The sequence below is a fragment of the Lissotriton vulgaris genome, chromosome 6, assembly GCF_964263255.1.
Source record: "Lissotriton vulgaris chromosome 6, aLisVul1.2, whole genome shotgun sequence".
NCBI lineage: Eukaryota > Metazoa > Chordata > Amphibia > Caudata > Salamandridae > Lissotriton > Lissotriton vulgaris.
The window spans coordinates 1,303,497,300-1,303,515,805 of record NC_141694.1 but is presented as its reverse complement, the minus strand read 5'-3'; the positions used below and the strand labels follow the sequence as shown (position 1 = coordinate 1,303,515,805).

The 18,506-nt window shown below is 45.7% G+C and overlaps 1 protein-coding gene across 2 annotated transcripts in view; it reads right to left on the bottom strand.

The window, feature by feature from the left end:
* SLC18B1 (solute carrier family 18 member B1) overlaps nucleotides 1-18,506 on the bottom strand; it is a 569,858-nt gene that overhangs the window by 280,284 nt on the left and 271,068 nt on the right. For both annotated transcript variants that reach the window (XM_086925400.1, XM_086925401.1), the window contains exon 8: nucleotides 16,690-16,791. In XM_086925400.1, the coding sequence (XP_086781526.1) occupies nucleotides 16,690-16,791 (102 nt within the window). The remainder of the gene's footprint in view (nucleotides 1-16,689; nucleotides 16,792-18,506) is intronic.

Genomic DNA, 18,506 nt, shown 5'->3' with positions numbered 1-18,506 from the left:
GGAGGGGACCGCAGCGGTGGGAAACACCGCCCGCCTGTTTTCCGCCCCGGTTGCCTATGCAGCAAATTTGAAGTATGCTATATTTTCATTTTGAATTTTAAGTAGTATGACAACTTTCCACTGAGTTTTACGTGCTTTATATTGTGCTGCTCAAACATTCTCTGAAAACTAGAGAACAAGGAAACTTTTTCTTGCTTTTTATTGGCCTGTAAAATACATGCACTAATGTGTATGTTTTTATTGTTACACGTTAAAAGGATGAGGCTATATTCTAAGTATTAGAAAGTTTTTCTCTCTTTTCTTGGTAATCATAGCGTGGTGTTTGTGACCTAGAGACGATCACTTTACATTTCCTATCCCACTCTCTCCCCTCTACCTTCTTCCCAATCTGTGCCTCTCATTCATTCATTGCCAACCCACCACTTGTGTTCCCTCATTCTGTGTTTTCTATTCCACTCAGAATCTCTCACCTACTCTGCCATGAAAAATGTGTCGATAAGGAAACAAAGGTTGCCTCTGCGCAATTTGGTGTCTGAGGTGCATGCTGGGTGGCACATAGTGTGCCCCCCTGTCTGCATGCACCCCAATGTTCCTGAATGGAACCAAATGCACAATATTGTGCATTTTGGTCAGTGCAGAAACATGCTTTAGCGTTCCCGTTACGGTGCCTATTTCAAAGGAGCTGCCATGGTAACACCAAAGAACTGCCCGCCAGTGACTTATAAAGTTGTAATCTGGCAGGCGGTCTGTTTTGGCTTTGGTGGTGTGGGGCAGAACGGAAGCATGGCGGGCCAAAGTCATAATAAGGCCCTTAGCGAATAGGTGTCATCTATTGCATGTATGCAATAGGTCATGCCTCTCAATCTTTGAATCCTTTCCAAGATGGCTGCCAATGTGCACGCATGCATAGAAACACATGCAGACACCTGCCTCATGATGCTTTGGCTATGACATATGCGTATGTATGCGCCATAATACATGCAGGCATATTTATTTCACAAAGCCAGCCAGAGGGACAGCCATGGCAGGATGGTATATAAAAATGAAAAAAAAGAAATAAGAGATATTAAAATTAAGAAGCAATGAAGAGCTTAAGCAAATCATGCAAAATTGAGCAATTGGCCCGTCAAAGAAGCAAGCATCCCGGCACCACTTTCAGCTGCCAGGCTATCATAAAAAATGAAACCAAAAAACCCCATTAAATGCACTGGGCAGGAACAGGGAGGGTTAGGGGTGATGAAGAGCAAGGGAGATAGGTGACAAGGAAACATATGCACTCCTATGGAGTGCTCAAAATAAAATAAAAAGTTCTCTCAAGCACGAAGCAGAAGTATACAACTCATTCAATCAGAACACTGTGAGACCTCAGAGCTCCTGGGCGGGACACAAGAACAGGGAGGAAAGACATAAAATCTTGAGCAGGAAAGTAAAATAGACAACAAAGCCGCGTAAGCATGACCAAAAGTTGACCCAATGCCCACTCTAAGCATATGTAATGTACTTGAGATAATCAGGCTTTTATTTGGAGTAGCCCGATAAAAGGTCTATAGCAGTTGACAAAGTTCACTAAAAATAAGGAATTACTGGAGGAATCTGTAATTTCATTTCTGATTTCTTTGACTACTGCCCGCTTTTTGTTGCACTTTCACAAAGAGTTTTTGACTTTTTTCAGCAACCAAAGTCTAAGGGTGAAAGAAGAGAGATCTGCAGTGTTTCTATGGACCCCATACCTCCAATGCAATTGTTAAATGGGAAACATATTTTACCATCATATCAGAATTAAGATGACATTTGTATTAACGCAGAAAAAGCAGCACAGATCTAACAAGGACTTCATGAGAAAGCAGACCCTGAAAGAGACTCAGATGTCAAACCATGGCTCAAAGTACACAGCATAAACTGCACACTTCACAAGGGAACAGCTGGCCACATCATCGTGTATGAATCTGCAGCCAGCATCATTGAACAGTTAAATAACATCTGCAAATTAACACATTAGGTGATCACATGTGAAGTCACACTGCATCTTAGTCATCATTCTTCTAGTGCATTGAACTTCTGGTTTCTCAGTGATATTCAGTTCCCTGAATACTACTCTTCCTAGCTGTTAGACCAGACCCCGCTGGCATGGGTCTCCCTTCCATTTTTTTGCTGTTGCCTCCTGTGTTTTTGCTATGTTTTTGCTGGTCTAGATGCTTTCGTCACTTTGCCACTGCTATTCAGTGCCAAAGTGCAAGTGCTCCGTATTGTATATTGTTGTAATGGATTAGTTACTCCGTGATTGGCTAATTTAATTTACTTGTCAGACCCTAGTACAGTGCACCATGGTTGCTCAGGGCCTGTAAATCAAATGCTGCTGGTGGGCTTGCAGCACTGGTTGTGCCACCCACAGAAGCAGCTTCTACAATGTGACTCAGGCCTGCCATTGCAGAGCCTGTGTGCAGGCTGGCGGTTCCATATCGACTTGGCAAGTGCACCCATTTGCCAGTCCCTAAACCTTCCCCTTTCTGCATGTTAGTCACCCCTAAGGTAGGCCCAAGGTACCCCCATGGGCAGGGTGCATTGTATGTAAAAGGAAGGACATGCCCTAATGTGTGTGGGCTATCCTGATAGTGAATTACAGACAATTTTGTTTTTAACTATTGCAATGCTACCTGTTCCCTTAGGCCAAAATGGGCAGTTTGATTATAACATCTTACAATCGTAATTGACTCAAGGAACTAGGTAGAAATACGAGCTTAGTATGCCTGAACTCAGAATGATAAAATACATCTTTTAGTAAAGGTGATTTTTACATTCTGTGTTTGAAAATACCACTTTTAGAAAGTAGGTATTTTCTTGCCTAAACATCCAGTAAGCTACTGCTAGGCTTGTGTATTCCATGTCTGGTTTATGATTGACAGGGGGCTGGAGAGGGTCTTGGCTCCAGCAGTCTGATGGGTCAGGGCTGGGCTGAATATGACCTGCATTCAATAGAGAGTGGGGGTGGAGATTTCCTTTCACTCCCCTGAGCCCTCATAGAATAGAGAGTAGGGGAAGGAGATTTCCTTTCAGCTACCTGGTCTGCTCTCAGACAATGCTGTCTCCACCTCCTGACAGGAAGCTGCATAGAACAGTTTTTGGCTGGGCACAGGCACCCTCTGCCTTCAGAGGACAAAGGATTTTGCAGTATAAGTATTGGGGTCCAAACCCCAGAACTTTAGAACACTTTTGGGAATCAAGACACACCTTCGCCAAGGAGAAGAACCAAGGAAGCTGAAGGAGAAGACTGCCCCTGTGCTGTTGTGCTATTTCTGGGGTTGGCCTGCAGTGGTTACTTTATTGCCAAGGAAAGGGGAAGAGGACTTTTGTGAACTTTTCATAATCTTTAGTAAGAAACTCCAAGGGCTTGAAGTGTGCTGGCCTCCTGCCTGGAGTCTCAGGGATACAAGACTTAACCACCAGATTCCCTGAATTCCCTTGCTGGGAATTCTACCTGCAGAAAGGTGCCTACTGTTGTTTGGGCCCTCTAAGAAGACTGCGTGTCGCTGGGAGCTGGAAGCGCGACTCAACGAGAAGCGTGTCGCCACTGTAGCAGTTGCCATTGCATCGCCTAAGAAGCGTGCTGCTGCCGCAGCTGTTTGCTGTCTCATCACCGACGAAGGGTGTCGCATCACCGGAGAAGCATGTCTCTGCCGCAGAGGTCACTGTCGCATCACCGGAGAAACGTGTTGCATGGCCTGTTGCGGCTCAGAAGTTACCGAGTTCGCCGCACGGCAGTCGAGCGTGCACACATCGCATCCAACGTTGTCGCATCCCATCACAGACGCCATTTTGTCGCACTGCACCAGTTCGTTGCATCACATCAAGGCACCATCTTGTCGAATTGTAACCGGAACACATTAAGAAACCAACGCATCACCTCCTCTCCGGTAAGGAACCAACTCATCACCTCCCCTGTGCTGCAGTAAGGAACCGACGCATCACCTCCCCTGAAGCAAGGAACAAACGCATCACCTTCCCTGCAACACTTTTGTTTGCATTGCATGACGCATCCAAGGTACTTTGAGAGCAAAGTGTTGCATTTACCATCTACATTGAACTAAGATATGTTCGACCATTTTAAAGTCTATTTTTAATTACAGTATTGTGGATTTTTGTCGTTTGGTCTTGTGTTAAGTCTAGTGAAGATTACCTATTTTTCTAAACTGGTGTGGTGTCCATTTGTAGTGTTTTCACTGTATTAATGTTTGTGTTCACAAATGCTCTACACGCTGCCTCTGACATAAGCCTGTCTGCTCTTGCCAAGCTACCAAAGGGGTGAGCATGTGGTATTTAGGAGTGTAGCCCCCTTTCCCTGACTAGAAGCAAGGGTCCCTATTGGACAAAGTTACCTACCTCTGCCAACTAAAGACCCCCAGTTCTAACATTGGTGGTCAGCTGTGAGGATTTGGACTTGCATTTGTGATTCATATACAGTGATTGGTGTACACTACTAGTGAGTGCAGACCATTACGTGACCACATACGTTTTGGTAGAGTTTTCCTTAGAACTTCTTTTTGCTTTTTGAGAACTGCCAACTGTTTTTCACCTATGGAACTACAATTTGAAGACGAGAGGGTTGATATCTACACTGTGCCGCAGCTTAAAACATTATGTAAAAGATTTAAAATCCCTGTGAAAGGCATCACCAAGAAGGAAGAATTCCAAAAGGAGCGGAGGGCCTGGTTGGAATCTAGAAATGCTATTGAGCATCCTGAAGATCCTAGGGATGAGGCAGAGAATACAGAGGGGCAGCTGGATGGGCCATTGGACCTGACCGGGTAGAAAGTACCTTCCAGGCCAGGCAGCAGTACTTCTTCAAAGAGCCTGTCCCCAGAGGAGCTGTAGGACAGGGAGAGAGATAGAATACATAGCATGGAGCTAGCCAAGCTCAAGATTGGTGGTCAGATGGAGTTAGAGAATAAGAAGTTAGCCTTGGAGGAAAAGAGGATGCATTTAGTGCATGAAAGGATGTTGAGGGAGTTGGAACAGAAAGCCAAGAGTTCAGAAATTACTCCCTCTGGTGGCAGCACACCATCCGTGCCTGTAGAAACAAGAGTGTTTATTCTTAAGGATTTCATTAAGGAGTTTCATTTCATAAGAATGAAGATATTGGGCAATGGTTTAAGGCCTATGAGGTAGCTATGACCTCCCATCCGGTCCCTGAGAAGGATTGGGAAACAGGGTTGTGGGGGCGGTTCCTCAGTGATGGGCGGAATACCTTATTGGATTTGCCTTCTGAAGATCAGAATTCTTATGTACACATGAAAGAGGCCTTAATGTCCAGATATGGGTTGACCCCTGAGCTTTATAGACAAAGGTTTAGGAATTGTAAGAAACCGGAGTCTAGCACTTGGGTAGAATATGTTTCTTTTTTTGGCAGAGCATTGGGTGGTTGGGTAAAGGGTAGCAAAGTGAATGATTTTGAAGCGCTCTATAATTTGATTGCATGGGAGCACTTGCCAAATAATTGTTTTCCAGATCTACGGCAGCACTTTATTGATACCAAGCTGACTAACCCTAGGAAGCTTGCTGAGGAGGCGGACCGCTGGGTGAGTACCCAGGTCCACAAGGGTCATGTGGGAGACTTGGCCAAAGGTGGGCAGGGTCCCCAGCAGAAGAGTGGGGGGAAAGGGTAAACAGAGGTGTTGGACTTGGCCCTTTTTGACAGGTTCACCCATAAACTTTTTTTGCCCTAAGCTCTGACATGGTGGTAGTGATTCTAGGCCTCTGCGCACTTTAGCACTGTGACCCAGTGTAAAGTGTGTACGCTCTCTGAGTGCGTGTGGTGAGATGGGCCTACCCTCCCATAGGAATGCATGGGGGATATGTGTGTCTATGGTAATTCCTGGTATGAGGGGAGTGCAGGGTCGAGTTTAGTATGTGCAAACTCGTGAGAATAAATGCTGCGCAATAGTGTGCATAGATTTATTGCGGTTCTTTTAGAAATGCCACTTTTAGAAGTTGGCATTTCTGTGTGCTGCGTGTCTGCCTACATGATGTGAATTGCATGCCTGGCTTGTGAGTGACTGGTGCTGGATGATGTGGGTGGCTCCAGGAGCCAGGATGAGTCTGCCCAGTGGGACCTGAATGGGACTGTGACTTCCCTCCACAATGCTGGCTCCGCCCCCTGTGGTACGGCTGATCCCTGAGCCCCCACCTGACAAAGGAGAGAGGAGCTGAGCAAAACAAAGTGCTCCAAAGCTCCCCTGAACCAGTTGTATCTGGTTCTTCCATGCCCTACACTTTTAGACAAAGGATTTAGTAGTATAAATATAGGGGCTGTGACCCCATGTAAATGTTCACTCTTTGTGTGCTGTTGCTGTGGGGAGTGCTGCTGCTGGGGCCCAGGAGGCGCTGCCATGGGCACTTGCCTTCCTGGGCCCTGTTTGCCCCTGGATGCCTCAAGGACTTCTTGGAGCCTTTTTGCCTTTTTCTTCCCAGCTTCCAGGACTTTGAAGGAGCTTGTCCTAATCCTACCGCCTGGTGAACGCTTTATTCTAATTTCCCCAGGAAGAGAAGGGGGGGCTGTGCAGCGTCGTGCTGCTTAGAGAGAGAGATCCCCAGATTAGGGATTCTTCCGTGATGCCTGCAGCGCGGGTGCCCACCCGCTTATTTTTATTTCGTAGAGCAGGTGCTCACCCTGCGTCTTTGTTTTCATTTTATTGAATGTGCGGGTGCCTACTCCGCGACTAGGCTTTTTTTTTCAGAATAGCGGGTGCCCACCCCGCTTTATATTTTTCGTGATGAGGGAGCCTACCCCTCATTATGCTCGGAGTGAAGGGTCCACCGCTGCGGCCTGAGTCGCGGCACAACCGGAAGTCAGGCAGCCCGATGCCTGGAGCAGGGCGGGACTTCTACTTGAGGAAAGGAAGTCCAGATCGCCACCCGAGATCCGCCTGGAGACTCGCAGGCTCCATATAGAAGTCCCGGGTCCCAGGAGGGGGCTCAGGTGAAGGGGAGAGGCCACCGATGTCAGAAGAGTCCCGCCGCATGGAGGAGAGAGCTGGTAAGTGTTGGCTCTCCGTGTGGTGCCTGTTGGGGGCACAAATCCTGAGCGGCCCTGTTTTGGCAACGGGCCACTCCAACGTGGCCGTATTTGTTTAAAGGGACCCAGTGGGGGTCCCGAGGGCCTGTGCTGCCCCATATGGGCTACTGTTTCCCAGCTGCCCCACTTTGCATGGGTCATCTGCAACGTTTGGAGGTCACAATTGTTTTAGGAGCGAGCGAGCTCCAACGAGGGCCCAATAGTTTAGGGGACCCTGAGGGCAACAGTGCTTAGTGCATTTTTTACATTCAGAGCCCCATGTGACTCCAACGTGTGGCTATTTGTTTCCAGAGCCCCGTGTGGCTCCAATGAAGGGGGCACATTTAAGTCAATCTGAAGTACAGTATTTTTGTCGTTTGTGGTCTTGTGGTAAGTCTATATGAAGAATACTTATTTTTATAAAACCTGTGTTGTGTCCTCTGTAGTGTTTTCCCTGTATTACTGTGTATGTTCACAAATGCTTAACACACTGCCTCTGGGATAAGCCTGACTGCTCGTGCCAAGCTACCAAGAGGGTGAGCAGGAGTTATCTTTGGGGTGTAACTCCCTTTCCCTGACTAGAGTGTTGGTCTCTGCCTGGTTTTGGCGCAAGTCTTAGCCAACCAGAGATCCTCATTTCTAACATTGAGTTCCAGAAAGGGCCCCAAAGTATTACCTAAGGGAACCAAGGGAAGAGTTCCCGGCCTCCCCCTGAGCAGAAACCAGGGGCCCGACAGGTAAACCTGCTCATAGGGGACCCCTAAAATGTTTTAAGTGCAGTGAGGTGGGCCACCGGTTCTATGATCCCCAGTTCCCCCAGAGAGATAAAACAGCACCCACTGGTACCACCCCGGCAGATGGCGAGAGTAGCCCTGAGGTAGGAGATGGGTACACAAGGTAGGTGGGGTCCCGCAGAGATGTTCCTAGTCTCTTTAGAAGACTGTGAGGTGGTCCCCAGGACCCAGCTGCCTGATAACACTAAAAAGTACAGGCAGTGGGTGACCATCAATGGCCATAGAATGGAGGCTGTTAGAGATATGTGAGCCAGTGTGATAGCTGTCAGTTGTTGGCTGGTGTCTGAAGAGCACGTGGTCCCCAATGCATTTTACCCAGTTTTTGCTGGAGACAACACAGAGAACCACTGCAATGTGGCTCAGGTTACCTTTGAGAGGGGGGTTCTCAGGTACTCTTCAAGTAGCTGTGAGGTCAGCCATGCCTGTTGACGGTCTGTTGGGTAACTATCTGGAGAGCTCCCCATGGGCTAAGGTGGAGCAAGTGCTCATTTGGTGCTCATTTGGAGATGTTGGGTTTGCCTGAGTGGGCATGTGTGACCACTCGGTCCATGGCAGTCAGTAAGGGTGTTCAAGAGGACATGGAGCCTAAAAGAGAGGCTCTGGTGCCTGCCTTAAAGAGAAGAGACAGGGGGCATGGGAAACCATCCCCCACCATTCCCACTGTCCCGGAGGAGGCCTACCCTAAGGGGATGCCCTGGAACCTACAGGGGAGAAGGTAGCTGAACTGGGGTACCTGCCTGAGCTGACCCATTGGCAGAAGGAAGGAGGACCCTCCAGGGAAGAGTTCTGCGAGGAGCATAAAAAGTGCCCTTCTCTTGTGGGTTTGCGGCAGCAGGTTGCAAAGCAGGCAGCAGGTGATCAGTCTGGATCACATTGGATCTACTGGGAGAATTGTCTCCTGTATGGCGAGCCTGAGGTTGCTGAGCCTGGGTCAGCCCATGTGCCGGTGGTACCCCAGCGCTTCAGAGCCTTCCTACTGGGTTTGGCTCATGATGTACCTTTAGTAGGACATTTGGGGCAGTACAAGAACTTTCAAAGGTTTGTCAACCACTTTTATTGGCCCAAAATGCGCAAGAGTTCAGATACTCATTGCAGGACCTGTCAGACTTGCCAGGCAAGTGGAAAGAGTGGGAGGAAGCACAAGGTTCCTCCCCAGCCATTCCCTGTGGTCAGCACCCCCTTTGAAAGGGTGGGAATTGACATTGTGGGTCCTCTGGATCCCAAGACAGCCATGGGCAACAGGTTCATCCTGGTCTTGTTGGACCATGTCACCCGGTACCTGGAAGCCTTCCATCTCCAGACTGTGACAGCCCCCGTGGTGGGACTTGCATTCATTGGGATTTTCTCCCATGTGGGGTTCCCCAGAGAGGTGGTGTCAGACCGTGATACAACTTCATTTCCAAGTATATGAAGTCCCTGTGGCAGGGGTAACTAATACGTTCAACACTCCTCACCATCCCCAAGGTAATGGGCTGGTTGAGAGATTCAACCGGACCCTCAAAGGCATGATTATGGGTCTTGAAGAACCTATGAGGTGTAAGTGGGACTTCCTCTTGCCAGGCCTTCTCTTTGCTTACAGAGAGGTACCACAGAAGTCCTTAGAGTTCAGCCCCTTTGAACTGCTGTATGGTCACCCTGTAAGAGGACCTCTGAGTTTGGTATAGGAAGGCTGGGAGAAAGCTCCCAGGAATCCTCCCCAGGATGTATATAGTTACATGCTGGCCTTCCAAAACCAAACCCCAGTGTTAAAGGCAACTCACTCAGGCGAATCTGGAAGCCATCCAGGAAGAGAGGAAGCAGTGGTTTGATCAGAATGCCACTCTGATAGAGCTTCAGCCTGGTCAGAAATTTGGGTCATGGCCCCCGTGGAGTCCTGTGTGCTCCAGAATAGGTGGACCAGACCATTTGAGGTGGTGGAGCGCAAGAGACAGATGATGAAAAGGAGGAGGAGACTCAGCCTCTTTTTGACCTCCTTTCTGTAACAGAGCAAGATGGGTCAGTGGATGGTGTAAACCTCTCTTCCACCCTGACCCCTGAGCAGTAGAATGACTGTCGCCAGTTGTTGGGACAGTTTTATGATCTGTTCTCCCAAGGAATCACCCAGTGTTGCTGATTGGTGTGTCGATGATGTAGATACTGGAGAGTGACTGACAGGGTGAGAGCATACATCAAGGAGGAGGTCTCCAAGATGCTTGCATTAGTGGTGATTGACTCTTCTAACACTCCTTGGCGCAAGCCCAGTGGTCTTAGTCCCAAAGTCTGCCGCACCGGGTGCCACACCAGAACTCCAGCTCTGTGTAGACTACCGAGGGCTCAATTCAGTCACCAGGATTGATGCGCACCCCATCCCCAGTGCTGATGAGCTCATTGATCGGTTAGGGGCTGCCCGGGACCTCAGCACGTTTGATATAATGTCTGGGTACTGGCAGATCATCTTAACTGATGGGGCAAAAGAGAGGTCAGCATTCTCCACAACAGATGGGCACTACCAATTCCGTGTTATGGCCTTTGGGATGGAGAATGCCCCTGCCACCTTTCAGAGATTGGTCAACCAGGTGTTGGCTGGTCTGAAAGATTTCAGTGCCACCTACCTGGATGACATTGCAGTGTTCAGTGCCAGTTGTGAAGAACATCTGCACCACCTCTGGGAAGTGTTGATGGCGCTGCAGAGAGCAGGCCTCATGATCAATGCGAGTATGTGCCAGATCAGGCAGGGTTCTGTGGTGTACTTCGGACATCAGGTTGGGAGCGGCCAGGTGGCGCCCTTACAACACCAAGAATGAGACCATCCTGGCTTGGGAACCCCCCAAGAACCAGACAGAGGTGAGAGCCTTTTTAGGACTCACTGGGAACTACAAGTGGTTTGTCAAGGGGTATGGCAGCATTTTTGCACCCTTGACAGAGCTGACTTCCAGGAAGCAGCCCAGAAAGTGTACTGGACTGACACCTGTCAGAAAGCTTTTGATGCCCTGAAGACTGCCATGTGACCTTGCCACGATGGAGAGCACCATCATAATACACAGGAGGTGAGGCTGTGGGCTGGAACTGTGTCAAGCCCATTTACAGCACAGCGAGCTATCGAAATGAACACTTGCCCCCAAGACTGGGTCCTACTCAAGGAAAATAATTGATGTATTGTTCACAGATTGTTCACACCCACTTAGGGGAGATTGCTACCCATTGTAGGACTACGCATCCCATAATGCTTATGTCTAATATGGTAACACCCATCAAGGGGCCATAGAGTGAATAAAAATGGTTGTTTCACTCGTGCAACGAGTCCATGCTGCCTGTGATTTTTGGCCCCGAAGAAGGAGCGTCAAGCTTTGAAACGCATTGGCCTATTGAATTCCGGGATTGGGAGCAAGTGGCGAATGGTTTACGCCGGAGGGCAGGCAAGCTGTGTGTGCCTTCGAAATCTGCTTTTGGGTGTTTGGGTGTCATATTTTGCGTGTCATATATATCTTCTCTCTCTTTGGAGGAGCTTACCTCGATATTTCAGCGTGGTTGCCAGAGATGCACTTCGGAGGCCCCCGCATCGTCAAGTTGGCCTGGTTTCGCTGGTTTCTGCTGTTGCGGATTTTTTCATGTTCCAAGGGATTGGATGTGCCAGAGCCCACCAAAATGTTCTGAAGGAGATAAAGTGGTGTTGGAGTTATTAACTCCACATTGGGCGATTTGGGCATCCATGTCAGCCACTACCGAATGGACTCTTGAAAGCTGGGTTGATGCGGTTGGGGACCCAAGAGGGCACCGGATGTCAGGCATTTTTACAAGCAGGAAAATGGCTTTATTATCATCGCATTTCCCCGCACTCTGAACAGTCACTGGACTTTTTCCCCTCGCTATACCTACCTGGATCATGAAAAGCATTCTGGGAGTTGCAGTTCACACACTTCAGGTGATCTGCAGCAGGTGAGCTGCAGCACTGGCTTTTGGGGGCGGAGTTTATCACAATGAACAGCTTATGGTGGGACTTTTAAAAGACAATGACACGCACACATCTTGAACCCTGCTGGCGCTGAGGAAGGCTTATTGTGCCGAAATGCATTCGCCGGTGTACAGTGTCTGAATAAAGATGCCCCCATGGTCTCCCCTACTGTGGCCTCTTCTCTTTCTTTGGAGGGGCTTACCTCGATATATATATATTGGTGACTTCGCCAGTACTTTTCACAGCTCTGAAAGTCGTCTGCAACTCGGTGCTTTGGGAATAAAAGGATAATTGTTTGAATATAACAGAATGTTCCCATCACAGAACCTCGCCAGACGAGGACGGAGGCAACGAGAGACATATGTGTGCTCTCTAGATAGATAGGTAGATAGATAGATAGATAGATAGATAGATAGATAGATAGATAGATAGATAGATAGAAGGATAGATAGATAGATAGATAGATAGATAGATAGATAGATAGATAGATAGATAGATAGATAGATAGATAGATAGATAGATAGATAGATAGATAGATAGATAGATAGATAGATATTACCTACTGGCAAAAGCCAGTAGGTAGTTATAGTTAGGACCAAAGTTTCTATAGGAAAAGTGTTTTTTGTTTTGAAAATGACTTTGGTGCCACTTGATAAATCTTTACAACATTTTCAAAAATCTTGCCCTTTTTGAGTCAGGTGCTGTGTTGAAAGTTTCTGGGTGATCCGTCGAACATGGGCCAAGAAAAAAGGGGGGAATTGAATTGAACCAAATTTGTCAGAAAGCTAGATGTTGGTCCAGAAAGCATGCTTTTTGTGATTTGGTGTCAATCCGTTCAGTAGTTTAAGAGATGTTTAAGTTTATATATAGATATCTGGGGACTCAAGCCCATCAAGAGAACTTGCATATCCTATTAAAATGTAATTGGCTGCCAGCACTTCAATCAAGAAGTGGTGGCAGCCACCTTGGGACTTGGCTTAAAGCTGAGTCCCACATAAAAATTACAAAATAATGAGAAGGGAGAGGGTAGGAATATCCTGATTCCCAGATGGTCCCTGGGACCAAAGTCGACCCAAGAATGGGGGGCTACACAGCCCCCCTTCCTTAAAAATAATCAATAAAGAAATAAAAGCCGGCAACTCGCCGTAGGCCCCACCATCTTTCCCTACCACTCTACATACATGCCTCCTTGCGCTCTGCTGGTTGGGAGATAAAGTCCCCTTGCCTCCAGAAGGTCCTTGAGGGTGAACAACACCTGCTGTTACCTCCAGTAAATCACACATGGAGGGATTGTTAAGAGGTTGTCAGAGGCAATGCTCCCTTTCTCTACCACTCTGCAAACGCGCCTCCTGCCACACTACTGGTTGGGGGATGAATTCCACTTTACTACTGAGGGATCTTAGGGGCCAAGAAGCCCTCGTGGAACCTCCTGTAAGTCCGACTCAACAGGGTTCCATGCAGCTGTTCCGAGGCCACGCTCCATTTCTCCACCACTCTGCAAATGTGACTACTACTTTAAAAAAACATAGAAATTCACCGGAAAAACAACGGTTACATTGACGTTATAGTTAGGCTCAGGTTTCACTCATACAAACCCAGGGAAGTCCAGTCATTATAGTTAATGAGCTAACTATAAATCGTGCCCCTGCAATGCACTGCTTTTGGCCTCACATATTGCATCACTAATGACTTGGTCAGTGACATCCCTGATGACATCGCAAATACCATCACTGAAGACATCAACGAGTGACTGTGAGTGTTTTTATAAAATTTATGTGTTAAATATAAATCAAGGTGTATTGGTGAATTAGTGGGTTTATGAGTGCCTGCTCTCAAAGTGGTTGAACAGATAGTGGAAGGGATGGAATCATTCATCTACCATTTCCGGGTTGCTCGACGGTGAAGGTTTTGGTACCATCTGGCAAGAAGAATCCACCAGACTGATGCACAACGTCAACAAGCACCTATATCTCCCCCAGCTTCTCACTCTTGTTACTGTTTGCTTTTTTTTACCGAATCACATATGCTGCTTACACATTTTTCAGTGTCTTAGGAGAAACATTGTACTTCGGGCCCATAAGTACCTCCTGATTCTTGTTCAGGTTATCGTGCCCTCAAAGGATAGCAATGAACTTTACATGGAGCACCTTTAATGTAAAAACACCCTCTGGAGCAGGAGGTACTGCACTGAGATCAGTGTAGAAACAATTCTGCAAAATATTTGAGGCACATTGAACTTGCTTGATTTCCCTGAATCACACATTTTGTTTTTAGCCAGATGCTGAAAGGGAATTTTGGCCCTCACCTGAAGTTCAGACACCTTTCCATTAATACACTGCTGCTTTTTCAATGTTTAATCACAGAAAAAGCACAATCATTTTAGTCACAGCAGATGTTGCTATAGTCTCTTTGATTACATACAATAATAGCTGAAACTAAGAGCACAAGAAAGCTATGGATAAGATCCTTTGGACAATACCAATATTCCATCTAAACGCTAGGGCCAGATGTACATAGGGATAAGTTTGCAATTACCAAATAGCACGTTTTTTCAATTCACTATTTTATCATTGTAAACATCATTGGACGAAAGTGTGTTTTACACTTTTTGCATTCCCAGTGGGTTGCACATAGAGCTACCTCATTAACATTTATGAGGTAGGTGTCGGGTTGGGACCCATTGGGATCGCAAAAATCACGGGGATGGTGGCCTGCTGTGGACAGCGGACCGCCAGGTCTGTGATTGCTTTAACATGAAGCATTTTTTTTAATTGCAGCCTGTTTTCCATTAAAGTAAAACTGGATGCATTTCAAAAAGAAAAATGAATTTTTTTTTATTTTTTTTTAAGAGTAGGCAGTGGTCTGTGGGACCACTGCCTGTTCTTAAAAAATGTTTTAATAAACATTCACAAAGGGGAAGTGGACCCTTTGGTACCCCCTTCCTATTTGCGAATGGTTTACCACCAACTTGTAAGTGGTAAAATGTGAATGCTTTGCAACCACATTTCAGCTGCAAAACATTCACACATACCACTGTGATTCACTAAGAAGGGATGCCCTCAACACGCCCCTTCCTAACATCCAATTGCAAACTCAATTTTCACTTGGATAATAGGTTACCGAATCGCATGTTAGGGCTTTGTACATCGTAAAACACTTTATTACGGTCACAAACTTCTTGACTCTGTGGATCAGGCCATTGGTGACTTCAAAATACCTTTGTACATCTGGCCCCATGCTACTTCCCTCAATCTATACATGTACCCTCCCCTGCTACCCACAGAACATTTCCCTGATTATTCCTCTTTATCCCAATAGCCAAGTACACACCAGCTTTAACCACATTTGGATCACTTTTGAAAATGGAGTTATATTTGTGCTTTATCCAAAAGGTGGAATAATTCGCATTACACAGAAATCTTGGGACTGGTTTTAGGTGACCCTTAACAATCCTCCTTGTTTACTTCTGATGCACCCTAACATGTCCTTTGTTTATTGTATTTTACGTGCCTTTTGTGGATATGCTGAATGCAGTAGTTAGCACTGTGTGACTCTTTACCTATTCATGTCAATATTTCACAGCTGTGCAGAAGGTAATTCGGCAATGATATTACATTCAAACTTTAACTTTTTGATTACAATGACAGAAATATAGTTTAAAAAGGTAAGATAAGGAACTGCATACTTTTACAGAAAGAGATATGAACAAATGAGGGTCAGACTCTCTATAGATTGTTCAGACGCACAGGCCCTGGATTATTTGTCCCTGTTTTTACATGGATTAAATTCAGTGTTCTGTATTTAAGGGCCCGATGTTGGTAATTCCAGAGTACCGATTCTTAAATACCGAATCATACCGATTCGGTATTTAAGAACAGGCAAATGGGATGTAGGTATTTTTACCGAAAAAATTACCGAATTGGTAAGTTTAGGTAATTACCGAATCTGTAAATACCGATTCGGTAATTGCCATTCATTCCTATGGGCCTGGAGGCCCATAGGAATGAATGCCAATTACCGAATCGGTATTTACCGATTCGGTAAAAGGCCGAAATATTGAAGGGTGGCAGGGTGTCACTTTGACACCCTGTTGCACCCCTCAATTGTGTATGGGTGCACATGTTGCAGACATACATGCCCTAAGGGCATGTATGTCTGCAACATGGCACTGTTGGAAAAGTAAAAAAAATGTTTTTTCCAAGGTTTTCATTATTTACCACCAACTTGTAGTTGGTTGTATATAACGAATCCTAAAAGGGGAAAAACACTAATTTGAGTGCTCCCTACATAGCAAAATCTGTAATTTACTGATTCGGTATTTTAAGGAATCGGTAATTTACTGATTCCTTAAAATACCGACTTGGTAAATTACCGATTCAGTAAAATGCCTACCTACATCTAATTTTCCATATACCGGTCGTTAACGGCCGAAATTACCGAATTTCGGCCGTTAACGACCGGTATTTGCCTACCTACATCTGGCCCTTAGTGTTTTTAATTCTTTTCACCTTGTTTTGAGGTTTATATTCAAGAATGATTTCTAATCCACTCTCAACAAACTACTTGTTTAACAGTCTTTATAATTCCACTGAAGACGATAAAACGCAGGCGTGAGATCGCTAGAGAAAGCAGAGGAGTCACACCTGCAACTCACGGTGACACCCTAAATGACTCCACTGCTATCTACGAGGGTACCCTCAAAATGTTTGGCGACTAGTTCTTGCTTATCTCCTGTTAAGTGATGGTGCACATATGTCCCTATCTCCCCACTCTGCTGGGTGCCAGAATCGCAAGCTTCTTGCAATGTTGATCCCTAGTAACCTATGAATGACAACCAAAAATCAATGTGTTTCTTCAATTCAACATTTAGACGCTTGATAATGTTTTCCTACAGAATAAGAATATGTCATACTTACAGGTTTTTTGTCGCATATTAATCCAATCAGTGGTGGCGAAAGTACGTAGGGCAATGCAATGCCAAGGAATACCAAGCTCGAGTGGCTAACTGTTAAATGGAACTGCAAATACAAAATTATTACATTTGTCAAAGCTACCTCTATACTGTTAATCCAGTTATTAAAATATTCAATTTAGTTATCCTTGTATTGGGTAATTTAACACGACAAAAAAGATGCTTGGAAGAGGACATTTAATGATGTCTTTTCACTACCATCACAAATCAAAAGTAACAAGGAATTGGTAAAATAAATATTGAATTAATGCATACAACCATACAACTCCTACAGTCAAATTAGCTAGTCCATTTATTAGGAGTTGGGATCTGCATTTAACAGTGGATCACTGATAAGTAGTTCAACTAACGCTGTCTATTTACTTATATACGTGAAACAATTTTATCAGAAGAGTTTTAACATAAGCTATGTTTCAATTTCTCCCCTCAGAGAACTGTCAACTTAAAGTGGTCAAAGGGTCTTTTTGTTTCAATGACTTGGAGAACTATTCTGGTGGGAGCTAAGTCTACTGGAAGGGTCACCCAAGCCAATCAGGTCAAAGGGTAGAAACCAGATGAAACACAATCCACTGCTCCTCTAGATTGGGCACAAGTCGAATAACCTTGCTCCAAATAAAAAGCATTTGTCACGGAAAGAGAAGCAAGAACCACTACATCTTCTAAGCAGGAGGGGCTTCCAGAGACTCTGCAGGAGACATGCATAAATGACACAAGTCAATACTTCAAGGCAACTACTGACAGAATGATGGAAATTCTGAGTGCCAAGTCCAAGACCAGAAACCGATTATGAACCATAAAGGCTATGTACAATACAGGAACACTGGCTCAGGTAACATCTGAAATGAGGCCAATAAAGAACCTGGTAGGGAACTCTGGGCACTCAAATGGAGGCCCTGAACTACAGCTGGGACACACTACAGAAATGTACTCAAAACAAATAGAATGTGAGGGCTATTGTTGCTGCCCACTTTGCCGGCTGGCATAATAGGCAATTGTAGTTTGTTCAAATGTCTGACAAAAATTGAATCATGGTTGCCGCACTGTTATGTAATAAAAATACACAAACCTATTCTGTGACATTTAAGGAAGCCATGCCACTTAGGAGCACTGTATGAAAGCTACGTCATGGAAGACGCACCACAATCTAAAATGAATTATTTGAGTTAACGGGTGCAGAGCGTGTGAAGCAACACACTGATGAGTCTCACAATATGAGTTGCATGGTAATGGAAGGATTCAAAACACTGTACATGTGAACACAAGCACTGTATGGTAACATCCTGCCACTACCTTGCTCTTATGAGCTAATTCTCATGAAACAGGAAAACATTTAAAGAACCTGGGATTTCCAAATTCAGTAAAGAAAATTACGGAAGTAATTACTTATTCTGTGTGGATTAATGCTTGCACTTACCACCTACTGCGAGGAGGTGATGAATGAAGGTGTGGAGGCAGGTAGGATGTCAGTGGTAATGGGTGCTGAAGGCAGGTAGAGGTAGCCATGCATGCTCCTCCCAAGCCATATTAGGGGGCCAGGCATATTTGTCTGCCTGCAACACCTTTCCAATCCTGAAATTTTAACAAAGAGAATTTTACGGCCCATAAAATCGGATGGGCATGGTGTCTGATAATCTGGGTGACTGAACACTGGTAAAAAAAAGCTATAACAGCAGAAAGCCCTTTAAACACAAGGTGGGAGGGAGGTCACTTGCTCTCATCCCAGCACAGTTCTCCCTATTGCATTCTGGTAAATGCAGTACG